We start from the raw sequence: 27389 nt of genomic DNA, 5'->3' as shown, positions 1-27389 counted from the left end.
GAAAGCTCATCCTGCCATGGCAGGGACACCTTCCACTATCCCAGATTGCTCCAAGCCCTGTCCAGCCTGGCCTTGGACACTTCCAGGGATCCAGGGGCAGCTGGATAACCTGGAATAACCTGTTCTGGTGTCTCACTAGCCTCCATCATTTGATGGACTTTGGATAAATATATCCATCTATGTGTGGCACTGATCATCCACAATTTCAAGCTGAAGAGTTCTGCAAATTAACAGGAAGTGTGTGAAGAAATATTTCCTTTTTAGTCACATCCTGCTTGCATAGACAATGCATTATTATTATTATTATTATTATTATTATTATTATTATTATTATTGTTAACAATAGTAATAATAATAACTATTATTACAAAATGATCGATTTTCTTGTCTGTACCTGGTGAACTGCATAGGAACTGCCACATTTGTGTTTTGAGACAACCCCTGGATGCTCCAGAGCTGGGCAACTGTGGAGGGTGAACCTTCACTAACAGCAGAACTCTGTTTTTCTTGCTATTTCCCTTTTTTTTTTTTTAATATATTCTAAGAACTTGAATATTTATTTAATATATTTATTTAATATATTTATTTAATATATTCTAAGAACAGCCAGTGCAGTTTTCTCTATCTTTGGGGATGCTTAGGGGATGATGTAGCAAAAGCCCTTCTGTTCTTGGGAGATCCTGGAGATCTGTGACAATTTATCTTTTCCAGGCACTTGGGAGCCCTTAAAACAGAACTGTGTTTGTTTTGAAGACAAACAAATCTAATATGGTTGTGCCTGGTGTGTCCCCTGGGGGAAAAAGGCTGAAATTTATTACTGGGATCTTGGAGATGATGAAACTGTGCAGCATTATGAGTTCCTACAAATGGCGAGGAAAACTTTCCAGGAGAGTTCATCAGGAAACCCTCTCCATCCTTGAAATAGCAGTGGTGGCTTTTAACATTTCCAAAAAAAAAAAAGAAAAAGTGTGCAGATGGTTCAGAGCATCATCACACAAACAAAAGCACAACACAAGCACCATCAAACTGGATTATTAGAGAGTCACTGAACGGTGTGGGTTAGAAAGGATCTTGCAGATAAATCTTATTCCACCCCCTGCCATGGGCAGGGACACCTTCCACCATCCCAGGCTGCTCCAAGCCCCATCCAGCCTGGCCTTGGACACTTCCAGGGATCCAGGGACAGCCACAACTTCTCTGGGAACCTGTGCCAGGTTGCCACCCTCACAGGGAAGAATTCCTTCCTACGTCTTGATCTGAATCTCCCCTTTTTTATTTTAAAACCATTCCTCTTCTCCTGTGGCTATCTGCCTGTGCAGAAGTTCCTCTCCCTGTTTTTTATAAGCCACTTCAGCTGCTGAAAGGATTTCACCATGAGATTTGCTCTCCGGTTTTGTTGGGTGGTGCATCCCTGATCCAAACTGTTCATTCCCTGGGATGTGAGGGAAGGAAAGCTGAACTGTGCACAGGGGGCTCCAAAAGAACCCAGAGTTTATTAAATTTGGGGATTTCTGTCCCTGTTTGCTTAGCAGATAAAGGAAAGCAGGTCCCACACCACTTCCTCTGTGGTTTTCCTTAGTCAAGAGTGAAGGAAATGGGATGGAAAATAAAATACCAAAAGTGCTCCAGTGAACCACTGGAACCAAGTTATTATAAAAGTATTTATAAAAAAATCACTTTTATTTTTGTTTTCTATTGGGATAATACTTTTTTTTAATACTATTTTTTTTAATATCGTGGTGGGTTTTTATATTATGAAGGGATGGATGCTTGTTGTTTTTTTTGAGGGATTTGTAACAGTAATTATGAATTTTTTTTTTGTAGATATAAGGTAGCTTTTTAATTTTTTGTGAGAGTATTTTGTGTGTTACTAAATTTTAATTTATTGAGAAATTATAGTGATGTTTGGTTTTTTGTTTAGTATACTTGTAATATGAATTGTTTTACTAAAGTGTGTTAGAATGTCTGTTAGATTTGTTTGTTGATTGCTGCTACATTTTATCTAAAGGACATTAGGTATTGGGTTAACGTTTTTACAAGGTATTTTTGGGTATATAACTTATTTATTTATATTTATTGGTAATGCAGTAGTAATAGTTATTGTTGTATTTGGTTGAATTATTTTTGGAGTCTTGTAAGTAAGAGCTGAAATTATCAGCTCTTCATTATAATTTGTTGAGATGACAGTTGGAAAAACTGAAAGTCTAAGAATTTTATTACTGTCTTTGTTTATAATTAGAAAGTCTTGTTTTTGTTGTGAAGTATTAGTAATTCTTGTGGGAATGTATTTATGTTAAAAGTGTTTTAAAAAAATATATTAATTTGCAAGTTGTAATTCTGATTGTGATGGTGTGAATGATAACATCTGTATTGTCTCACCCTTCTCATGACAATGAAAATGGAATAAAAGTTTTAAAAACACCTCTCAGTTGCCCCAGCTCTGGGTCAAAAAAGGGAATAATCCAACAAATCACCCTCAGCCAGGGCACTGATTTTCATGGTGTTTTCCACTGGGTGGGATTTGAACTTCAGCCGTGCCCCTGTAAAGTGATCTCATGAAATCTGAGGTTTTATTCTCCTTTAACTGATATTCCCTGGCCACTGTCTGCTACAGGATTGAAGTCCTGTATTGATTTCCAGAAATGGGTCGCATCCTTATTTTGCTGCTGCTTTGGGATTGCCTGGATTGTGTTGGCTGCAATGTTCCTCTCATAAAGGAATTTTTTTATTCCCTTCCTTTTTTCCCCCTTTACTTTTTTCTTGTACTTGGCTGTACTAGAGAGTTAAAGATAGAAAACAGAAAAAAAAAAAAAAGAAAATACTTGGATCAAGTCAACCTGATTTATTTGACATTGTATTATTTTTGACAAAAGAATTTGCCTTGAGTTCTCTGGAAATAAATAAAGGTAACACTGTGGAGTTAACAGGGTGACAGAATAAGAGAAACAGCTTTTAATTTGGTTTAGATTCCAGAGAGATTTTAATGAATTGTGCAAAGACTCATAAGAAACTGGTGGAAGATCAAGCCAAGCCAACATATATTCCCAATTCTTCTTTAAATTATTTTTATTTTTATTTATTTATTTAGAGACAGCCTTGTTCAGCTTTATGTGAAGAAGGAATTCAGTAAAATAAAACAAACATATTAGAAATCATGTTTTGACAGGGAGAACAATATAAAACCCCCAAATAATTTATGAGAATTTTAATTACTGAATTAGGCCTTAGATCTGCTAGAAAAAAAAAAAAAAGGAGTAAAAGTAAAGAAGAAAAAAGGGAAAGAAAATGAAGTTTGTTACAGTTTTTTTCTCAACTTTAAATGATATTTTTCTTTCTTCTTTTTTTTTTTTTCTTGCAATGGGTTCTTAAAACTTACTGACACTTCCTGCTCACCTCAGTAACTGATTTATTTCTGTAACTGGGTTTTTTATTTACTCGTTTTCCCCCATATTTCAGGTTGCAGCAACCCATTCCAACTGCATCATTAAAAAGGAGCAAGAGACTTGTCTGGAGAAGATCCGGAGGGCCACGGCCCTGAACCCTCTCAATGACTCTTCTCCGGGTGAGTTTCAGTCCCTGCACGTTGAGCTGACCATTTAAAGTGGTTTTCACCATTCCCTGGGATGCCTGGAGGGGTTTTCAGCTCTGTCAAAGCAAACACTTTGTGGTGAGAGGAGCATCACTGCTGCTGAATGAGCTTGGGGAAATTAAAACCAAAAATTCAATCAGTGGGGGTGCATAAGAACCATTCCTGGTTATTATCAGAGGTCAGGAATTTGTTTCTTTACTTAAGGTTACAATATATCTGCAAAACTAATAATAAAAAAAAGGAGTAGATTAAGAAGAAATTGGATGATTTTTGCCTTTATGACAGCAGCTTTGGGGACAGGATGTGACACAATAAAAAAGGAGTAGATTAAAAAGAAAGGATGCCTGGATGATTTTTGCCTTTATGACAGCAGCTTTGGGGACAGGGTGTGACACAAAGTGCTGCTCTGGAGCAGCAGCTCGTTTTCCTTCCTCACCTCAGCAATAATTTGGGTACCTCTTGCATGATCTGAGGCCCTTTGCAGGGATTATCCTTGTGGTGTCTGTAATCTTGATGAAGGATACTCGTGCTTTTGCTGAGATAAGAAACTGAGGCAGTGAGCAAAGAAATTTATAGTTTAATATCCTGTCCTATTTCCTCCTGGCTGCAGCAGGAGCCGCCTGTGGCCAGCACCAAGCACAGAAGGGCAAAGAATGACAAAGAAACTAATTGGAAATCAGGGTCCATTTACTGAGCCCTGTCCAAACTGCTTCTGCTGTGACTGGAATTGATAAAACCGCAGAGAAAAGCTGATAAAACACGTTGTGTGTGATAAAAGAGGGGAGCTTTGTCTCCCCTTTTCCTCGCAGCACATTTTAGTGCAGGAGCACAGGAGGTCAGAATGCAGGTGTCTGTGTTGTCAGTGTCCTCTAAAGCAGCCCATTCCTGCATTTTAGCTGCTGGGAGTATTTCCACCAGGAAGGAGGGTTTCCATCAGGGTCCTGCTATTCTTCTCACGCATAAATTCATTTCTGTTCTGCTGCCCAGCTCTGGGCAGAGGAACTGTGGGGTGTGGTGGAAGTGAGGAAAGCTCAGTGTACCCCGGGCAGTTCATTCCACCCCCAGGGATGTGTTTTTGACACCCTCTTCGTACTCTACAGAAGAGCTTCCCAACTTTTCCCTGGTCCAGAAGTGGCATGAGCAAGGAAAAAAGGGGGAAAAAAGCCTTTTTCTTGCCTCCTACCCTCAGAATGGTGCCAGAAGCTGATCATGAGACCTATTCCTTATGCTTTATGCAATGGCTATTGCTTGGATTCAGGAATTCATAGAACTCCCCAGGTGAGAAGAGACCATTTCACCAGCCGGCTTTTATTTCTTTATCACCCAAATCCAGAATAACCCTGACAGCTGGGGACTATTCACACAGAGCTCCTCTTCCTGCCTGTTCCAAATGGAAAGGACACAGCTCAGGGATGGAGGAAGCCCAGAGCCATTGGAAAAGGCTTTTGCATCTCAATGTGATGAAATTGTATCACCCACTCAGGCAGGAAGGGAGTGGATCCTTTCAGGCTCTCACTCCGAGCAGAACCCAGCTGCTCCCTGTTCTGCTCCCCCAGTATTTGCAGGCTGAATCACTGGGAAGATTTTCCCAGGCTCATTGAGCATCTTTTAGTTGTTCCCCACATCCTGTGGCAACGAGTTCCACAGCTGACGTGGCTTAGAGTAAAACAAAAAACTTATTCCCTCCATGAGATGAATCTTCCACTGGAGGATTCTGGTGTATTTCTTGTTTGAAAGCCCTTTCATTCCTTGGATCCTGCTTGCTGGCCTTTTTCTCTGCATTTTAATTTATTTTTCTAAATTTTTTGTAGACATGTTTTAAATGTATTTCATTTCACCTCTGGGTCTACAGCATTTCACTCTAAGTCCCGACCTTTGACTCACCTTTCATTATTTCATGATACTTATTTCAAGCCAGATCCTGCCATCCTCATTCTCAACAAAGCTTGATCTCCTTAATAGGAGGATATCAACAAAATTCTACCATTTTCTTACTGGTTGAATTTGTGGGAGATATTTCACCACAAAACTCCCTGGAGATGCAGTAACCCTCCAGAAATTAAGCAGCTATAAGTGCAGAGTGTTGATTCCTCTTGAATTTCTCCTGCTGCACACAAATTATTTTTTTATTTGGGAAAAATGAAAATTGCCCCATATATTTTTTTATATTCAGCACTAAGACTGAATGATGACAGTGGAAAAATGTTATCAGCTTTCTTTCAAAGAAAGAGAAATATAGGGAATAACTCCCTTGCTTTTCAGGAACAGCTGAAATAAGGGAGATTTTTTTTTTTTTGTTCACCTCCTGACTGGTGAACAAAATTCTGTTTATTCAGAGGAGAAGCACCTCTGAACAAATTACCTCTTTGACTATTCCTGCATGAAAATTCCCAAAGAAAAATTCAATGTATAAAATTTTCGAGAGTTTATTTCTCCTCAGTGGAGCTGCAAGGTCTGAGATAGGATCATGAATTTTTAGGAAGTCTGTACGTGCTTGTGAAGATGGTCAAGTTACTCTGACTTAAAAGAAAAATCCACCTATTATGGCAGGTGACACAAAGAGAGTCTGGGACATGAACAGTCCTTGTAGTCTGTATTTCTACAGGATCTAGAACAATGTTATAAAATATTAGGGTGCTTCTCCAAGGTGCCACCGTGGTGCAAAATGTGCCAGTGGTAAAGTCTCTGCTCTTTAGGGACTTTGTTTTCTGTGCTGGTGATTCTCTGCACGGGAAGCCCAATCCTTGGGTTGCAAGAGAGGAACAACAACTTCTGGTTCCTACATTTTGCAAGAATTCAGCTCTGCTGCCTTTGCTTTACCCCCTTGCTGTGTTCAGTGAACACAAACATCGACCAAATGGGGTTTCTGATGTTTCCTCCTTTCTCTCCCACTCTACCTCTCATGCCCAGATGTTCTGCTCATTATTTCTTTATTCTTCACAGCAGTTTCCTCTCCTTCTGCTGCTGGGCCATGCCTTTAATGCTTCAGAGGCAATGATTGTCTTGAGATTTTCTGTTTGGTTTATTTTTTTTTCCATTAGTTTTATGACGGATTCTTCCTCTTAAATGCTTTAAATTCTTTAGAAAACTTTATATGAGATGAAATAGGGGGCATGCACTGACCCTATGTGTCCATTCCCGTTCAGTCATCACTAACAGCCTGAATGGAAAAGAGAATTTGAAGGAAATGAAATCTCAGCAGGACCCAGAATCTGACTCCCTTGCTCCGGAGGAGGAATAAACTGATAAAGGGGAGTAATGAAAGCCAAAGGCAGACAAGAGAGGAAGGAGAGCAGTGATTACTTCATACTCAACTTCCCCAGGCAGTGGTGCCAGGCTATTTCTTACATCAGTGTTTCCAATTTCCTTGGTTTGAGTTTTTATCCCTGTCCTACTGTGGAGCTGCCCCAGTTTGTGCTGGACCCTCTTCTAGCTCTCACCAGCCCTCCAGATATTTTCTGCAGATCAGAACTGATAAATCTCACTGCTGATCCATATGCAACCCATTTTTATTTATATTTCTCCCATCCAGACTCTTCTGACCTGTTCCCAACCCTGGGGCTAGGAAAGACTGATACAGGAGTTACTCAGAATTAATGACAGTTTCCTGGGTTAGGTGCATTTAGCAAGGGATTTATCTAATTAAATGTTGATACCTGCAATTGCATCTGCACTACCAATGGGCAAGTCACCTTCCTCAGTTTGTAGCTCTGGAGGTCTACCAGGCAGAGCTGAGACATAATTTATTTCATCCTCAACAGAGGTTAGATGATGTCTATTTTTTCTCTCTGGACACATGGAATAAAAGCTGACCGTGTCAGCTGTAAATAATCACATTTAGGTGTCTACATTTGATCAGAAATACCCCACCTTTAGCTTCTGTCTTTGTTATATTGAGTAGGTCATGCTGGAGGTCTGGATTACCCCAAAAATCTGCATTGTGATGGAAAAAGCCCTGCTGATGAAATGGAGAACCATAGATTGGCATAAAGTACTTTTCCCAGCCTTTTCCCTGTCTTGCTTTCCACTGTTGGATCCAGATATTCCAGATTTGTTCCTTGAGTGTGTCCCTCTCTCAAATCATGGGAGAGTTCCTTGAGTGATTTGCAGATATGTGTTTACAATTTAGTGTTCAAAGTGCTTAAAATGCTCTAACCTGGAATGAGCCAAGGAGTGACAAAACTGAACTCAGCACAAGAATTTGAATAGAAAAAGTGATGAGGCCTCGTTGGTGATTATGTGATTCATGACTCACTGTCAAACCAATCTTTAACTTCAGAACTCCATCATCTGTTGTTTTCCAGTCCCACTCCTCCTGTCCTTCCTCTGAAAAATGTAGAGAGGAAGCAACATTCCCAGGCATGTCAAAGAATTGAAAGGAAAGGAGGATTTGAAGGGATGTGATGGTTCCTGCAAGGAATCACATTGAATCCTTGTTAAAAGTTACCCTGTAAATCAACAGGAAAGCAACTGGTAAGGGCACCAGGGGGTAGGAGATGGTAATTAGGAAGCAGTGTTGTGATGCAAGGAGAGATTTTGAATTATGTTTCCATCACACGAAGATGATGGAGCAGGTTTTTTTTTCAGTTTCACATTTTTTATTGAGTGCCTCATCAGCCTCTTGTTCTCTCAGAGCCTTTGAATTATCTGCTGTTATTTCCCCTGGCACCACTGGGAAGACATTACTTCACTGTGTCTCCCTTACTGAAGCAGCTGTGCCCAAGAACAACAGGACTAGGATTGAATCCAAGCTGATGAATTCCTAGAGTTGGAAGGGCATAGATAAGAAAATGTCTCTACAACCTGAAAGTTTTCTCTGTGGCTCCTTTTAAAGTAGAATACAGACCTAGATAGCTTTGATATCTATGGATACATCTCCCCTTGGTCAAAGATGCTTTTTTTGGGCACTGAGGGATTTATCCATGTGACTTCTACTAAGTTCATATTGGAGCTGGTAGGAACAAGGAGGAAGTTCAAGGGAGAAGCCAGGGGCATGTGATGACAGACACGGGGTCTGTGCTTATTTCTGGTATCCATTCTGTAGAGCCTTTGTCTGAACAAGTCTCTTGTGCACCCTTTGGGACCCAAGCTGTGATCAAACTTTGCTTTTTCTCGGGCAAATGCAAGGAAAAGTGCTTCACTTATCTCTGTGTTCCAAGCATTGATTCATTTTTTAACTATTTGCTGAATTTCTCTGACTTCATCATCATACTTTTTAGATGTTTTTGGGAAAGGGGGAATAGTTTAAAGTGAAAAAGGGGAGATTTAGATTAAATATTGGGAGGAAATTCTTCCCTGTGAGGGTGGTGAGGCCCTGGCACAGGGTGCCCAGAGCAGCTGTGGCAATCCCTGGATCCCTGGGAGTGTCCAAGGCCAGGCTGGATGGGGATTTGAGCAGTTTGGGATAGTGGAAGGTGTCCCCATGGCAGGGGCTGGGAACTGGATGAACTTCAAGGTCCCTTCCAACCCAAACCATTCTAGGATTCTAAAAGTTTGTTCACCTGATAGAGTGAGTGGATGAATTCATGTCACCTCAATATGGGTTTATAAAGTAAAGAGATCTTTATCAGTGCTAGCTACTGAAACTGCATTTATAGTCAAGGTCAAAAACAGAACTTGGAAGTCCCTGACACAAATACTTACAGAACTTCCACTTGCCCTATTTTTGCATCCACCTTCTGCTGAGAAGGTTGTATGATAAATGCCCATTTTTGTGCTTTGCCTATTAACACAATCATTGTGGAGGTCTGAAGTTGGGTTGAAAGAATTCTGTTGGTGATAATGACCAAAATCTTCATTTTCCAGGCACAAACCAAGCTTCTGGCTCCATAAAGAATTTTTTTCCTTAAATGGAGCAGCTGGAGCTAAAATGGCTGATTCTGACCTACTGTGAATTCAGTCACATCAGTGAGGCTGAAAGCCTGGAAGTGCATTGCCATTGGAAAAGTTCAGGATCAGCTTAGCAAGGGGAAAGAAAGGTGTCACAGTCAAACTGCCTTGGAATGATTTAAGGAAAGGTTTTTTGCTAGACACAGCTGCAGACAGGACAAACCTCAAATGAATGAACCACGACATTTCTTGGAAAAGCCTCCAGGATGTTTCTCTCTCATCCCTCTTTATTACGCAGCCAGGCTGTATTTACCTAGATGCTCTGCCTGGGGAGGAAAACAGTACAACAATATTTTTTCTGGTGAAGAATTCCTGGAAAGAGGGATTCAAATGCCATCCAAATTGAACCCTAGACATAATATTAATAGCAGATGAGCAGGGATATTCCTTTGGTATTGTGGCTCTCATGGTGCTGGGAGAAATAGAGTTTGTGTCATCCTACAGCTTTTTCTTCCAGGCCCAGCTGGATTGCCACTAGACTGGGAATCTCTGAACCATTCTCCATCAGGGATCACAGTGTGGTTGGCATCGTGTTGGTGGAACCCTGGCTGCTGAGAATTCCAGACTTTCTGTGCTGCCAGGCACTGACCCCCAAGAGAACACTGCATTGATCTGGGGCCATAGAGAAGCTTCCAAAATGGAATGACAGAACTGGGATTGTGGGTGTGGAGTTTGAACAGAAGTGTGTGATATCACAGGGTGGGAAACTCAGAGTTTAAGGGTTTAGAATACAGTAATATAGATAAAGCAAGATGGAGGTTTTGGGGTGGAGGCTGGTCCTTCTTCTTCTTCTTTTTCACCTTCTTCTCCATGGGTTTGGGTGGTTTTGTGTAACAGGATAAAAGAGTCCACATTGCAGCCACAGGTGGTTGGTTATTGGGTTAAAAGTGAAAATAATTTAGGTGTCATTTCTTAAATGGACAGTTGATCCTTCAAAGGCCTTGCAGAGAGAGAGATGGGGCTCCATTTTTAGTTTGTTAGAGTGAAGTGCTGCAGAACCCTGATGTAGAGTGATGTAGAACATCTGAGTCCCAACATGAAATACCTTCTCACGATTTAATCCCGATCCTGGCAAAAGGAAGCAAAGACTTCTTTTTCAAGAAAATCATTCCTAACTATTGTGTCCCCTTGCCTTCAGAGCTGTGTGCCATCCATGGTTAACTAAGCCATGGCAAAGGGGTGGAGTTTGCAGGGCCACAGGTGTGTCCTGCAGCACCTGGGCACAGCTCTGCTGTGGGTTTCCCACAGCACACAGGATACATGCTTACTTCAGTCTCTGCCATAAGAATCCTCACCTCAAACCTTACAAGTTCTTTTTCACTGCTTTGTCTCCAGGGATGGAATTTGTCTCTCTGGATTTTAATGAATGACACCTCAAATCTCTGACCTAAACAATGTCTGAACCCTGTAGAGCTGTGGGTCCTTCCTTGGAGCTGCTCCTCTCCAGCTCTGGGTTCCTGACATTTGGGGATAAATCATTCCCTGTAATGGCCTTTTTCTGTCTCTCCTGATTCAAGAAGAGGATGAGTTGAGCCCTATGGATACTCTAACCTGGTTAAAGCTTAGGCCAGGTGATCATCAGCCTGGGGATGGTCAGTGAAGATGACTCAGAGAAAAAAGATGCAAAAATTGCTGTAATGGGGCAGAAATTTCTATTATCTCCTGCGGCAACAGGAACACACTTTAGTGGTTTAAACAAGGACTGCCACCTTTGCATGCCCTCCTGATAAATCTGAGTTTAGTCATCTTCTCAGCATTTGCTGGACTTCCATTCAGAAAAAAAAAAGGGAAAGAAATGTAGTGGAATTTAATAACTACGTCTCTGAAAACACCATTAGCTGTGAAACATGCATATGAGCTACTGTTCCCATCCCATACTGTATTCATTGTGATAATTCCCACCTGGTTCTTTCAAAACCATTACTTTTGTCATCTCCAGAAGTGCCAGGAAGTCCTACTGTAATAGTCAAGGAACATGAGTTAAAAGAAAATGAAAGGTGAATTAGAATTTGTTCAGGCAGCTGGGTAAGATAATGACTCGGATAAGATGAGTTTCTGGGAACCAGATTGAATAAAAATATTTCTCTGCGAGCAGTTTAGTCATTGAAAAATGCAGGTTCAGGTTACATGTTAAAATAATTAAGGCTGAAAAATAGCAACCATTAACAAATTTGGAAAATGAAAACATATGGCCATTTCATATTGTTCTGTTCAACAGAACATTGTTTCAGAGGTATTGGTACTTAAATTGAATTAGGGATAAGAAGTAAAGAAATGATAAAATTCAAGATAAAAAGCTAAAAATGAAATTTCCTCTCTGCCTGTCTGGCTCTTTGTTTTTATGTCAGACAAGATGAAGGAAAAGCTCTCACTTAATTGAACAAAATGGGATTTTTGTGCATGGTGTGTTTAAAAATAAAATATGCATTGTTTATACAGTTCCACCTGTGAGTTCCTTGTTTCTATGGTGATATCCAGTTTATTAAATCCTCTCTTTTATTCAGTCCGGACTTAAATATTATCAAGAAGACCACTCTGACTATCTAGTTCATGGTGTACACGATGATCTAGAGCAAAGGGAGCAGTTTCTTTCCAGTTTATACAGAGGTTGTTAAAGCATGAGGGTTTTCCTCATCTATTGTTTACTTAGTGGGGTTTTTCATTTGTGTTTTGTTTATTTTTTGCTTGGTTGGTTGGTTTGGGGTTTTTAAAGAACATTTTCAAATACACAGCATAGTAGATGCAGCCTGGTCTAGTGTAAAATGTCCCTGCCCATGGTGGGGTGGAATGAGGTGATCTTTAAGGTCCCTTCCAACCCAAACCATTCCATAATTCCTTGATTTTAGATGCCTTTGCAACTGATTTTACTTCTGGGACGTGGGTACTTTTCTAATTTATCTTGTCCCAAGCAATTGTGAGCAGCACATGTAATTGCAATCATGTTCTACCAGGCCACTGCAGTTAGAAGATTAATGATGGGGAGCAATAAAACTTACCCAATTAATGAGTGATGGTTTAATCTGTTAGTATCTGTAGAGGCATGAGCAGCTGGAAGCTGTGACAACATGCACTCATCGAATTTTTAATATCTGTAGTACCACAGCTAAAAAAAAATCCCCAAAAAACTGTTAAGGAGTCATCTGCATTATAAGTGAATGATAATTGATAATTATAAGTGAGTGATAATTGATTAGTGATCTGTGATGGTCAATTCCTTTTAAACCACTGCTCTATCCCAGCAGGCAGCTGCTGCACTCTTCCACAGTGCTGGAAAAAAAGAGTTTCCTTGCATGGAGATTGTGTTTTCCTAAAGGTCCTGCACATGTGTTGTGCTTCTAGAAATGTTGTAGAGATGGACAGAAACAACACACTGAGCAATGTATCAAAGGCTTTTTTTATTGCTGCATGTTCTCCCTTTTCATACCATTTTACAGACTCCAATTTCTTGCCAATTACTCTGTTCATTAGTAAAAGGTATTTTTCTTGTCCACCAAATCCCTCTATTCTTAAATTGTTTACGTATTCTTCATAATTGTTTACATTTCTTCACTGATTATCATGGCATAGATTTAATGTCCATGCAGGTTTTAGGTGTTTTTCACCCAGAAATAGATTGTTGTATTAACAAACTGTTCACACCAGGATTGTTTTCACATGGGAACTTGCGAAGTGCCAGCTTGACAAGGCCAGCCTAACAGAGCAGGCCTGATTTTGAGGCCTTTCTTTGATAATTTTTCTACCTTACTGCAATATGTAAAAATGAGTGAGTCAGGTGTCAGACAACTGGATCTTCTCTTCAAATGGAATTCAGTGAAAATCCCTTTTGTTCCTATTCCCGTGGCTTGTTTTGTGGCTGGCTGCTGGATTTTCTGACGAAGCCAGGCTTTATGGCTGCTTCAGACTGTTTGTGTCCCTGACAAAAAAACAGCAGTGAGAGAGAGCTCCATCCTGGCTGGAGGCAATGGCACAGTTTGGTTTCTAGGATCTTTATTTCCAGGGATGAGACTTGGAGCCAGACAGCACTGATGGACTTGGGGTTTCACCTCTCTGGCAACGATTACATTTCAGGGGAACCCTGGATGAACCCTAGACTTTGCCTGTAAATTGCTTTTTAAATTGTAAAAAAAAAAATTGTAAATTGCTTTTTAATTTGTAAATTTCTAGTGTCCAATAAGCTCCTGAAGCAAGAGAAATAGGGAATTGCTGTGGAGATTTTTAGGACCAGATGCAGGTTCACATAAACAAGAATCCCTGTATTCCTTAGGGCATCCAGACTTTCTGACATGGGGCCTTGAGAAGATTTGTGTCTCTCCAGACTGGAAACTCAGTCCCTTGAAAAATCTAGGGTTGCAGTAAAACCTTACCTTTGTTAAAAGAAATTAAATCCTCAGAGTCAAGAGCTTCCTAAAAACCCCATGTCCAGTCTAAGTCAGTCACCCAGACTCCCTGAATAACCAGTGATGGAAAATAGAGGACTTCAAAGTGCAGATCACTGCCCAAAGACATCTTCATTTTATCCCTGGAATTACCTTCAAAGCTTCAATAAATACATTGATTTCATGGACTGGAGTGGAAGGTGAGACACTGAAGATGTAGTTAAAGATGTCTCTGATTATTGCAGCAGATTTGGACTAGATGATCTTTCAAGGTCCCTTCCAACCCAAAGCCATCCATGATTCTCTGAATCTCAGGGAAAAGAGATAGGCATTTCCAGAGAGGCTGTCATGTTTCCTAAGAAAATCCTCAAAAAAACCCCCAAAAAAATCAAAACCAAAAAAAACCCCCAAGCTATAAAAAAATGGACTGATTGTAGACGCACACACACACACACAGAGAGAATTATTCCTAAAGTGAATAATTCTGAGCACCTGTTGTTTGTAACAGAGAAAACAGGATTACTGCACAGCACATCCAGGAAATTTGGTTGTTTTAGTCAAATTACCCAAAGGCAAGGAGAGGACAATAAGTAGGCAATAAAGGACTGTACAGCAAAAGTTTATGATCCCTACTTGAGCTTACTGTATCTACCAATACAGACTGAAATTAGGACTGAAATTAGAAATTAGGACTCTGGGCTGCGTTAAGGGCATGTTTATCCTCCCTGGTGTGAGGGTAAATCTTTAATACCTGCCCATTCCCATTGTGCCATGCAAGGGCTCCCCATTTATAATGAGGTTCTCTATTGCTGATGAGTGATGACAATCAGGATCCCAGCTCCTCTGGCCTTGTGCTGGGCAGGAGCACAGAAAGGATGAGAGTCGCTGCAGCAGAGACTCAGTGTGTGACACTGGTTTGTCAACAGCTGGCAGGGCCAGCAGCTGGACTCCATCATCCCTGTGTGTCCCTTCTAACTTGGGATATTCTGGGGTTCTGTGAGTTTTCCTCACAGAACTTGAGGTTTCTGTGCCTTTGGTGTTTCCAGCTTGGCTGTTGCCCCAAAGCTGGCCTCCCAGTCCAAGGACAAAAGCTGCTTTTTTGGGGAGTGACTCAGGAGATGCATTTTGAACATCTGCTTTGCAGTGAGGACAGTGTTCTCCAGAGCTGCCTGTTCCTATCTATGCCTAAAGAGGCTGACCTGGAACAGAGGCTGGACAGAGTTAAAGGAATAAAGTAGGGATTTATTAAAAAGGCCTTCAAAGGATACACCTTGGGCAGTGCAAGAGCCTGGCCGTGGCTCTACCCAAGATGGACCCAAGATGGACACAAGATGGACTCCAGGTCATGAGTTTTCACACTTTTATAGGTTTTGGTCCATTTCCATATTGGGGTTAATTGTCCAATTACAGCTTCAGGTTATGCAGTCCCATCCTCCCAGTTTGCTCTCCTCAATTCACTGTTGTTTGTATATTTGGGCCTGAAGCTGCAACGATGTCCTTGCTTCTGGGGCTGGAAAAGGATTGTTTTATCTGACTAAACTTGAGGAGAACTTGCTAGCACTCTATATGAAGTTCAGAGTCACACACTAATGCAGTACAGAATCTGAAAAATACGACAGATAAACTTACGGCATCATTCTATCCCCACAAAAACTTTGAGGGCCATTCAAATGTAGATGTTGTCAGTGATCCATTAAATCCCACTCTGGAAAGCACATTTGCCAGGTGCTGCTTCCTTTGTTCACAGGAATGGTTGTCTGTACTTAGACCACTGCTGGAGAACAATAAAAGGATGGGAGCAAGAAATGGGTTGGAAGAAATTCCCATTGCATTCTGTTGATAATTTTGAGGCTTTCTTTTGAGAACTTTGATTGGAAGATTTTTCTGTGCCCACTTAAGAATCACCTCTTCACCAGCACTTGTATTTCTGGAGGAACATTCTGACATTTTATTTAAAATCACTTCTTTTTCCATTTGCCTGTACTCTAGGATCTCTTGGAAAATTCTAGCTGTGAATAAAATGTTGTTAGACCAAAGACTCAAGAGAGTCTTCTTAGCCTGTTCTTACCACGAAATGTTTTTTTTCTTAGGAGACTTCACCACACACTGATATTCTCACAGAGGTGGCCAGTGCTTAAAACTGCCCAACTGTACAATTTCATTTCTTGTTGCAGCTTCTTCTGTGCTACATGCACTACTTCTTAATATACCTCACAAACTTAAGCCAAGAACTTCATTACAGGGAACTGCCTACTCAATAATACATGCAGCTGAATAAGTGTAATAATTTGGACTTCTGACAGGCTTTGCATATTGATTTTTCCTCAGCAAAATAAAACTGAAGCCCAGTTAGTTAAATCATCTTCAGATGGACGAGCAAGTTACAGTGCTGTAACAAGTCTTTAACTGCTCTGTTTGCTAAGTGGTAGAAAAATCTCTTTATATACTTATCTCAGCATGGCAAAAATGAGATAATTCAGCACTATTTACCCTCAAAAGCAGCTGCACAAAGTCACATTCATATATTCTGTGCCCATGGCAGGGGAATTGGAGTTAAATGGTCCTTAAGGTTCTTTCCAGTCCAAATTGTTCCATAAATATCAACTCCCTGATCCCTTGTTAAGCTTTACTTTTTTCCACAAAGTTCTTGGCCTTTTCCACCAGTGGAAGAACAAGGGAGGAGGAACTGTGGGTCCAGTCCTTATTGTATTTTTTTTTTTTGTAGTTTTTGTGCAAAGGAGGGTGAGGGTGGGGAAGGGAGATCCTTGGCATTGCCCATGAGCTGCTATCCAGCACTGCTGGCTCAGAGTGGACCTGGTAATTTGCTCCTGGAAAGAGGCAGGGAATGAAAAATGTCCAATTCCTTCCCCAAATTCCTCAAAAAAAAAAGGAGGGAACAGGGAAGTACAAAGGGAAAACTCTGTCATGTGATTTTTCCTGTCCTTTGTAACAGAAATGAGGGAAAAAAACTCATATTTCATTTTGGGAATCACAGAGCTTAATATGAGGCAATATTTCCTTCCAGAGAGGAGAATTTTGCATTGTGTGCAAGAAAACAAATTAACTTGGCCTGTGCTGTTCTGCTTCCCAGCTTGAGATTTCATTTTCTAATATGAGTTCCACCACAGAAAGAAGTTATTCCGTGGTGCAGGAATTCTTCAGCAATGTCACTCTTGGGTTTAAAGGTGAAATTAGTCTCACTTTAGCTGGCTGAAAGCAGAATGTTTGTCTAAAGTGGATGTGTAGGCTCTCCTATGAAAAAAAGAAAAATTAATAAAAAAGGAAAAAAGTTGATTTGACCAGCCTATGTTTTTTAAATTATTTTAAGAAAACATATTAATTTAGGATACTTCAGAAATAAGATAGAAGACTTTCTGCCCTATCAATCTGTCATCTGATTTTCCTTCATTTCCTGTCAACTGGAATGTTGAACATTGGAATCCATTTTCTTCCCAGTATAACCATTATTCCTGCAAAACAGTTAGAAAGGAATAGAATTTAGAAAACCTGCCAACAAGACTTCAAATTGATCTGTTCAAATAAATGTTCTTTCCTTCTTTTTTTCCTTTGTGAATTTTGCTCCCGGATGCCATGAAGGCTCACGATTTTGACAGCTCAATGAATGTATCATGTCTTATAAATTATTTACAGATGCATCAAAGCACTTACCTGTCTCTTGCACAACACTGTAAACATGGAGTTTAGAGGCATTTTCAGTTTTAACTGGAATATTTTTGAGCCTCAAGCCATGTGGAAATACCCAAAAAACCTCACTTCCCAGCTAATAATATATTTATAGCTATGATCAGCTTGTTTTTTAAAAAAGATCTTTGACAAGTCGCACCTTTAAAATTTTGATGATTCCTTAAGTAAACACATTTTTTACCAAAATGAGAGAAGTCAATCCCCAGCTGGCAGTGGAAGGGTTCTGCTGTCAGCACCAAGAACAGGTGGAATTCTGCTGCTCTCAATCCCATTTCAACTCCCACTGAATCCAACAGGCATTTTTGGCATGTGTTTCAGTGAAGAGAACTCTGCTGGGCTCCATATTTAGGGAAAAAATTCCCCCATTGGGGAAAAATTGCATCACTGGAATCTAGACATCTAAATTATTGGCTAAATTAGCTGGTGAGTCTCCCAAGACTCCTTGTAGAGTTGATAGATACAGAGATTTACATCCAGTTTGCATATTAAAAAACTTAAATTAAGGTGCCTTAATAAGCAAGCTGAGTCCCACTGAAGGTGTATCCATAATCTCAGAGAGCTGAGCTGCCTGTTCCACTTCCTAGTCCTGGAATTCCTCTTATTTTCAGTGTTCTTAGAGATTGTTTTGCTTTTCTGGCTGGTGTTTTGGTTGTAGGATTGTTTGGGGTATTTTGTTTCATTGGGATTTTTTGGTTTTTTGGGTTTTTTTGGGGGGTGTTGTTTTGGTTTTTTGGGGCTGGTAGGTTTCATTTGGTTTTCTATGGGGTTTTTTTGCTTAGTTTTTTGGGGTTTTTTTGCTTTTGTTGTTGTATTTTTTGGGGTGTTTTTTTTTTTTGGTAAACCAAATGGGAACCTTTCACAAATAGTTGGACATTGATTGAACAACGTCATTTTCACCCTTCAAGAGCAGATAGCTGAGTCTTGAGGACAAGCACCTGCAGATGTTTTCTTTATTGATCCTTTTCCTTGCCTTTCTGATTATCCTAAAAGCCATTTCAGACTTCCATGGCAGCTTGCACTTTTGGTAATCAAGCCATACATTTCCTGCTCCCACAGCTGCTGGAATCGATTGGTTTGTGTCCTTTTGCAGCAAAACAAATCGAAGGGAGCAAGAGTGAAACAACACGAGTGCAAATCACAGCCCAAACAAAAGGCAACTGAGTGACCAGCCAGGACCTGGCTGGAAAAATTACTGGACACAGAAGTCAATGCACAAGGAAATGCTTTAGAGGGGAAAAAACAATTATTGGAGTGTGTAATGAGTATGCCCAAGCCATATGCCAAGAGCAAAGCCAAATTGAAATAATGAACACAAACAATTAATAAAATGCTCTGAAGGATTGTTGGGTGTATTTTAAGAACGTGTCTCATCTGTATTCTCAAGACAGGAAAGGGCTTGAGTCTGCTCCAGGTTTTTGGCCATAAAAAATAATGACTAATGGAATTGCACCCCTTCTCTGCTAACCTGCAAACTGCCCACAGCAGAACCCAGTGTTATCACAACTGAATAATGCTGAACAGAATGTTTAAACAGAGTGCTCCCAGTCAGCAAGAACATTTCATAATTGTCTTCATGCTGGGCAGACCAGAATCATTGATTTGTTTCCCATTATTCCATTTGATTGGGAACTGATAAAGAGATTTTCCACTGGTGTGGTTAGAGCAGCTGAGCATTCCTGCTCACATGGGTCAGATTTCTTACTTGGGTTATAAACTGAGTGGATTTTGTGTGCTTCCTAATTTTTCTTCTACCTGTGTCTCAAATAGACTGTGGACAGAAAAATCTATCTGAAGATAAATATAAATATAAATCTGTACTCTATACCTGCATAAAAACACACCTACAGCTGTAAAAACTTACATCTAAATGAGGTTTGCATCAGGATTTATTTGTAAATCTGCTAAATAGCACAACATGTTCATTCATAGAATATCAGGAAGAAATTTATTCTTGTCTTTATATATGACACTGAAATTATTGACTCCCTGTAAGTCAAAAATTCTCAAGGGACTGAAACATAAAGAAGTTTCTGGATCTTTGTAACTCAAGCACACAGAATTGTGCCCTGTCATACTTTTTTTTTTTTTTTCATGCTTTGTCCAGCTAATAAAAAAGTCACAGACAATGAGATCTCCCCAAATTCCTTTTAGATACTTCAGTTATGGTTTCTTTTGCCTGGGTGCAAGGAAGGATCTCTGAACTCCACAGGTCCCTTTAGGATTATTTTCTGCTTTTCCATAATGATTCCATATTCCAATTAAAAAATATTGATTAGTTGTATGCAAATTTTATAGTTATTTATGACTTCATATGGGAGGGTAATTACCTGCCCACACATATTTGTGAGAAAGACTACAGAATCATTTCATTCTTACTTATCTTTAACTCTTTCTAATAAGAAGAGAGGGAGAAAGAATAATAATATATTTATTTTAATATTTCTGTTTTAACCCATTTCTAAATTTTCTAAATCAATTAATCTCTGACTTATAGCAGCTTTGGACATGGAGAAACTTATTAGCTCTTTTAGAATTAACTCTTTATTTACAGGAGTAAACCATATGAAATCGAGAATGTGCAGACTTTTTTTTTTTTCACAAATATTTTTAAAATCCACATTATTTCCAAAATACTTCTTCCTTCAATGGAGATAGTGACTTCCTTTTATGGAAGTCTAACCCAGCACTGTTGAAGATTTAATCCATATCTCTTTATGTTGCTGTTACTGCTGCTGTAAATTGACCATAAATTGTCAAGTCCTCCTGGCAGCCATTTCCCATTTCTTCCTGTATCCTACCAGCCTTTAGGCAAAGAAAGCCAGACCCATCACACTCCTTCTGGTCCAAAGACAAGCAAAGAGGAGTCATCTTGTCTCTATTTATCCAGGTTTTGTATTAACACAACTGTAATTTTGGGTCTTCCTGTGGTTTTCTGGGCATTTTGCCCTAATGTGTTTCTGCACCTAAACATCAGAAATACTCCTGACATCTTCTATGCTGTTCATACCATTTCCAGTGAGGCTGGATCACGCTGAACTTGCAGTGTTATTTTTTTTTCCACTCTCTGAGTAAGTTGTGGGCACTCAGAGAAGTTCAATATGGAAGAGGAGAGAGGTTTTGTTAAACTCTGTTAAATTGTGTTCCTGTTCAGGAGCATGAAATGCAGCATGTGCACATCTCCTCACAGGGGCTGGACTGGCTGTTGATAATGGATTTATTTCCTTTGTTTCCTCCACTAGACCACGAGGTCCCACGAGCTCTAATAAGGAGTTGTTTGACTCACCACTAGAACAATTTCCAGGACAGATTATGGAATTTGCACACTGGAAGAAATTAAGTTCTTTAATTCAGTCGTTTCTCATCCTCCAAAGGCTTGAAGGAGTAAACAAGGAACAAATGCCTCTCAGGGGTGTCCCCACTGCCATCACTCTGCTTACATCAGGAGTGGATTTGGCCCAAGATCAGTTAGAAGTTATCTTCTCCTGCATTTTCCACTGAGATAATTCTATTTATAAACACCAGAAAAGCAAGAAGGTGGGGAGCAGGAGTCAGAATATGAAGAGAAAGCTTGATTTTACAGTTCTGGCTCTGGAGAGCCATTTAGATTTCAGTGTCACCATTTGTTGCGGTTTGTTTGGTTTTGTTTTCCAGCTGTAAAAAAGAGCAGAAAATCTTTCTAACACTAGAGCTACCCTGAAACAAAAATAATAATAATTTGTAAATTCCTTTTGAGGCATCTTAATATATGTGTACCACAATTTAATTTAATTTCTGAAGTTATCAATCATATAAACCTGAGGTCAGTTGCTCTTTTCAGTTGTTTATTGCTTGCCTGTTTTCTTTGGTCTGTTTATCCTTTTAGAAACAAGACAAAATTCCTGACAAATGTCATTGACTGGGCAATTATTAACCACAGGCTTCGCCTGAATAATTCCCATTGAAAATCCCGTTCTCTTGTGTTGGGATATTTTTAAGACTCAGAGACTGCTGCAAGGTTTGTGTCCCATTTTAGTCCCACTCCAGTGCTGTTGTGGGATTAGTTGGAAATGAACAAATCAAAGAAAGATGTTATCATTCTTCTCCTTTGAGACAGAAAAGGTTTGGAGCCGTGAATTTATTATTGTGAATAATAAAGGCTCAAGGCTCAAGAGACCTGCTGTTAAGTTTTCTCCTCATCTCCCTCCATGCCATTAAATCCTGTCTCCATTTTCAAAGGAATGCAGACTCCAAATTACCAGAAAGACAGTCTGAAAAATTTCTACTTTCTCTGTCTCCATGGCAACTGTTTATCCCAGAGATCTTTCCAGATGTCTTCTTCACAGACCCATAAATCTCATAACGGGCCAAATATCACTCCAAGGGTGGCAAAACTGTCAGTGGACTGTTCAGCTCTCCAGCTCTGGAAGATTTTTTACCTTTTTAGCCGTAGCTAAGAGCCAGGTTCACTGTGAGGCACATTAATACTTGTGGGAAAAAATATATTAAATATATATAATATTTTATATATATGTATTTATTTCTATCCAGCTACTTCAACACCACAACCAGTTGCATGCTTAGATAATATTAATTAAAACTATTAACAAACACAGGCTACAGCTGACAGTGCTCTACACAGCTGTCCTTGGTCAATCCCTTTTTATGGCAAGGTTGTAGCCATAGGATGTGACCAAGGAAAGGTGAGGCTGTGTGGAAGAGCAACACTTTTTTACGGTTATTAACCCATCTTCTCAAACTCTGCCTTGACTCTCCAACCTTCAGGCAGGGTTTTTTATGATGCTTTTCCCAGAAATTACTCTGAGCCCAGCCATGTAAGGATTAAAATTTGTGGCAGCGTGATGTATGGAGCAGCTCACTCTCCCCATCTGTCTCAGCCTGGAGAATTAATGAAAGACAGAGCTGAAATAGTGCAGGATAGCTTCTCCTGGGAGGGAAGTGAGTCAGAACTGGTACTGGGGGAGAATGATGATGTTCTGGTGCCCCCAAAAATAAGGGAGGAGGACTGTTGGAACCCTGGCTGCTGAGAATTCCAGACTTTCTGTGCTGCCAGGCACTGACCCCCAAGAGAACACTGCACTGACCTGAGGCCTGGAGAAGCTTCCCAAATGGAATGAAAGACCTGGGATTGTGGGTGTGGAGTTTGAATAGAAGTGTGTGATATCACAGGGTGGGAAACTCAGAGTTTAAGGTTTTAGAATACAGTAATATAGATAAAGCAAGATGGAGGTTTTGGGGTGGAGGCTGGTCCTTCTTCACCTTCTTCATGGGTTTGGGTGGTTTTGTGAAATTGGGCAGAAAAGTCAACATTGAGGACTTCGAGTGATTAGTTATTGGGTTAAAAGTGAAAATAATTTAGGTGTCATTTCTTAATTTGACTGTTCAGCCTTAAAAGACTTTGTACATAAGGATAGTTAGCCACTTTGTAGCTTGTTAGTAGAATGCTGTAGAACTCCAGCTGCACCAAGGGAAGTTTAGGTTGGATATCAGGAAAAAGTTTTTCCCAGAAAGGGTGATAAAGTTGTGGAATGGCTGCCCGGGGAGGTGGTGCAGTCACCATCCCTGGGTGTGTTTAACAAAGCCTGGATGTGGCACTGGGGGCCAGGGTTGAGTTGAGCTGTTGGGGCTGGGTTGGACTCGATGATCTTGAAGGTCTCGTCCAGCCTGGTCATTCTGGGAATTCTGGGAATTCTGAGAATTCTGAGAATTCTGTGAACTCACAATTTGTAATATAGATTAGAAGTAATAAACATCCAAGCCTGAATGTGAAATGTCAACTCAAGTGCCTTCAATCCCAGCCTTGACAGAGGCAGAACAGAAGCTGAGAACCAGCAGGGTGGTCCAGCAGCTCCCGTGGTCTTCCACATCCCGTGTCCTGAGCAAAGCTGGATTTTCTGCAGCTGCTGAGCCTGGCATTGCCTTGGCTTCTGGCAGCTTGGAAGTGTCATCCTGTCCTCCAGCAGTGATGGGAAAAGAATCAAACCTCCCGATTTTTTAAATAATTTCACAGTCTCCCTGCCTCCCACGCAGCAAGGTGGGGACTTTCTCAGAGGGGACCAGCCAATCCTTTTTATTATATTTAAAGCAGGTTTAGACAAAACAACAACTCCGCTCGATTTCCCAGCTTATTGGCTTTTTACTCTGCTGCCTAATTAGACAAAGAAATGTTCCAGAGATTTTTGGCAAATTGAAGTTTTCCTTTAAAACTCTTCAAAGCTCACCTAAGGCCAGTTGGCTGGCAGCACGTAAAAGATTCTGGAGATTTTCTTGGATGAGGTTTTCTTGGCAGGTATCAATGCAAAAGGAGAAATAAGTGTGACCTTAGAAATAAATATCCTGTGACTGCAAAGAACTAAACAGTTTTAAAAGCAGAAAAAGAATTTACACTTCTCTGATTGTAAATAACAGCTCCTGTAATTTAAAAGCTGATCTTTGTCTTTGAAAAAATCTTCAAGGAATAAAAAAGTTAAAAAAATAAAATAAAAATACAGCATATTTATTATATATTTTGTAAAATATGTCATAATATTTATAATATAAAAATTATACATAATATAAAATATTTAAATAATGTAATTGGAAAATGATATACAATAAATGTGTCTTTATAATTAAAATGTATCTTGAATTTATCACAAAATCATATTTTTATAATAGTATAATATTTATTTTATGAAAATAACCTGCTATAAAATCCATTATTCCAGTCAAAAAAACCTCAGTGTTTTGAGTGTTTTCTCTTTTAGTTTTTAATGGAATCTATTATTAACAAAGTACTATACATTTGAAGTGAAAGTAACAAAGTACTAGATATTGGAAGTGAAATATCTCAAATTATTTTTTCTAACATTCTCTTTTATTAATTAAGATGATGTTTTAAAAAGTTCTCTGCAAACAATGCTGCACTTGGATCTCTGAGAATGTCATCCCATAAAACAAGTCACTTTACTGATACTGCGGCACCAGTAGATATTACTTTGCTGGTTTGTAGGTCTCATTACATAAAGAATGGATTCTAAATAATCATTGTATAGTTCTGAGTAACTTTATATTAAGGACAGCTGATGGAAAATATTGAGGTGGGTCAAGTGCTGGTGAGTTGGATTAAAGTTCACATACCACTCTGGCAGAGAAACTTGGACTATATCTCTGGAATTCCTCTGATACCAGCTGGTTTAAACTTAAAATTAGGCTTTCTCTCATTGCCTTTTCTAATTAGGGGAAGAAAATATGCATCCCTAGCTGATAATTTATCTTGGAACAGGTTATCCAGAGAAGTGGTGGATGTCCCTGGATGCCTAGAAGTGTCCAAGGCCAGGCTGGATTGGCAAGGGGTGGAATGAGATGATTTTGAAGGTCCCTCCTGACCCAAACCATTCCATGATTCTGTGGTTCTGAGATAATTAGAAACTTTCTATCAGTGCCATCCGCAGTTGTCTGGGATTTTTTTGGTTTTATTTTTTTTATTTTTTGCACTGTAAAAGAAATGCTTCCCTTAGAGGTCCACAAAGCTTTTATGCTGATGAGGTGAATGAATATCAGGTTAGACAGCACAAGGTGCTTCTTGGGCAGCAGCAGCTTTACTTGGATAGGAAAAAATACTTCCTGATGTAATAACTGGGCCAAATGACCAGATGAAAGAACAGACACGGTTCTCATAATTCCAAAATTTATCAGGAACAGAACTGGGAAGGAAAAAAACAACTTTCTGTCTCTTATAAGTTACTCTGAAATTCCAGTTGGTGTTACATTTCTACTCTGTTATGGTCTGGGCTTTCAAATGTATCTGAAGAATCCGAGAACCCCAGAATGGTTTGGGTTGGAAGGGAGCTCAAAGATCATCTCATCCCACCCCTGCCATGGCAGGGACACCTTCCACCATCCCAGGCTGCTCCAAGCCCCGTCCAGCCTGGCCTTGGGCACTTCCAGGAATCCAGGGGCAGCCACAGCTTCTCTGGGAATGCCTTCCAGTGTCTCACAGTAAAGAATGTCTAACACCTTACCCATCCCTGCCCTCTGGCAGTGGGAGCCATTCCCTGTGTCCTGTCCCTCCATGCCTTGTCCCCAGTCCCTCTCCAGCTCTCCTGGAGCCCCTTCAGGCCCTGGCAGGGCTCTGAGCTCTCCCTGGAGCCTTCTCCTCTCCAGGAGAACATTCCCAGCTCTCCCAGCCTGGCTCCAGAGGGGCTCCAGCCCTGAAGCATCTCCGTGGCCTCCTCTGGGTTCATTCCAGCAGTTCCACATCTTTCTGTGCTGGAAGTGGGATCTCACCAGAGCAGAGCAGAGCTGCAGAATCCCCTCCCTTGTCCTGCTGCCCATCCTGCTTTTGGCTCTCGGGGCTGGGTCTGACAGAGTTCCAGGGTTGGTGCCCAGCTCCAGACACCTCCAGGAACCCTCTCGGGGCTGGGAGTGCACAGTGCTGGGTCTGACAGAGTTCCAGGGTTGGTGCCCAGCTCCAGACACCTCCAGGAACAACATTTCTGTGACATGAGCTCCTCAAAGACACCCTCACTTTGAAATGTCAATTACTTTCGGAAATCATATCCCCATACCCCGGCCATGCTCAAGCCCTTATTTATTTTGGTATTTACCCAGATTTATGAAGGAACAGAGAGCTCCTATCTCATATTCCCCTCTCTCTGAAAGGCTTTATATGTAGTGTGCCCTTTAGAAGTTATTGTGTGCCACATAATTCAGTTTAATATGCTGGTTTGTTACATTACGTTTCCTTTGATATTACTCTCCTGAAGGCAATACGACCTTGAAGGTGATATTTTAAACCAATAAATGAGGAGAGGAACTGAAAATCAAACTGAATGTTGTAAGCCAGAAGGATGAATTTTCATCTCAGGCCTTTATTTCCCTACATGAAAAATACAGAAGTCTAACATTTGTGTAATTACATTTTTTCTTGATTTACCAAGGGAAGAAATTTAATGCAAATTCTTGTCTATTATCTCCTGTCTATGTATGAATCCATAAATTCCATTGCCCATTGCACTATTACGCCTTTGTTCAGCCCCCCATTTTTGAAAAACGGCTGATGGAGATAAGAAAAATGTCAAAATACTAATTTTGATAGAGAAGGAGACATGTAGGAATTACCCACTTTATTCAGAGGATGGAATGAGTAAATAGTGAGTTACTACACAGGGATTTGCCATAAAAAAAAAAAAATACTCTGCTTTGCACCTTCTCTTGCCAAAAAGTTGTCAGGGATGAGAGGAAGTATTTTGCACTAGGGCAAGATGAGCACATGGGTGGATGCTAAGAGGTTGTAAAGAGGATTTTAATATAGAGATTGTTAATAAGAGATTGAGATATAGGCACCATAAGAAAACAGGACATAAATCTACAAAGAATCTAAGAAAACAGGACACAAATCTACCAAAAAGAAGTCTTTACACAGTCCTCGTGACACAGTGACTCCGTGGTGATGAAAGATAACAGGCCTTGTTCTCAGGTGGTTTAAAATTAGGTCCATTTCTTCAACTCAGTGAACTTCACCATGGGGCTGCCTAAAATCTGGTTTTATATCTACCCAATAGATATAAATATCTACTTAATAAATATAATAATAATAAATATAATAATAAATATCTGTAGTGGATATCTGTCTAGTAAACTGTGACACTCCAGACAGTCCTAGACAGAGGAGAAAAGGAATGTAAGGGATGAATGCCTTAAGATTTTTAGCTTTTTTATAGATTGTAGCTTTGTGGACTTTTAATATCTAGTTGTAGATTATCTAGCACTTTCTTACACTTGAGAACAGTAGTTGCCCTCTCTTACACATTGTGTCACCTTCCTGAAATTCTGTTTAATCTCAGGGACCA

General features: G+C 40.1%; 1 protein-coding gene across 1 annotated transcript in view; it reads left to right on the top strand.

Annotated features, from left to right (window-relative positions):
• Positions 1 to 27389, top strand: part of ADCYAP1R1 (ADCYAP receptor type I) — a 113847-nt gene that overhangs the window by 24462 nt on the left and 61996 nt on the right. Inside the window, exon 2 of the mRNA XM_041488035.1 lies at positions 3457 to 3562. Within this exon, the coding sequence (XP_041343969.1) occupies positions 3457 to 3562 (106 nt within the window). The remainder of the gene's footprint in view (positions 1 to 3456; positions 3563 to 27389) is intronic.

Source organism: Pyrgilauda ruficollis, unplaced genomic scaffold, assembly GCF_017590135.1.
Source record: "Pyrgilauda ruficollis isolate IOZ18807 unplaced genomic scaffold, ASM1759013v1 scaffold12, whole genome shotgun sequence".
In the NCBI taxonomy this organism is placed as follows: Eukaryota; Metazoa; Chordata; class Aves; order Passeriformes; family Passeridae; genus Pyrgilauda; species Pyrgilauda ruficollis.
This window is presented reverse-complemented; position numbering and strand designations above follow the sequence as displayed.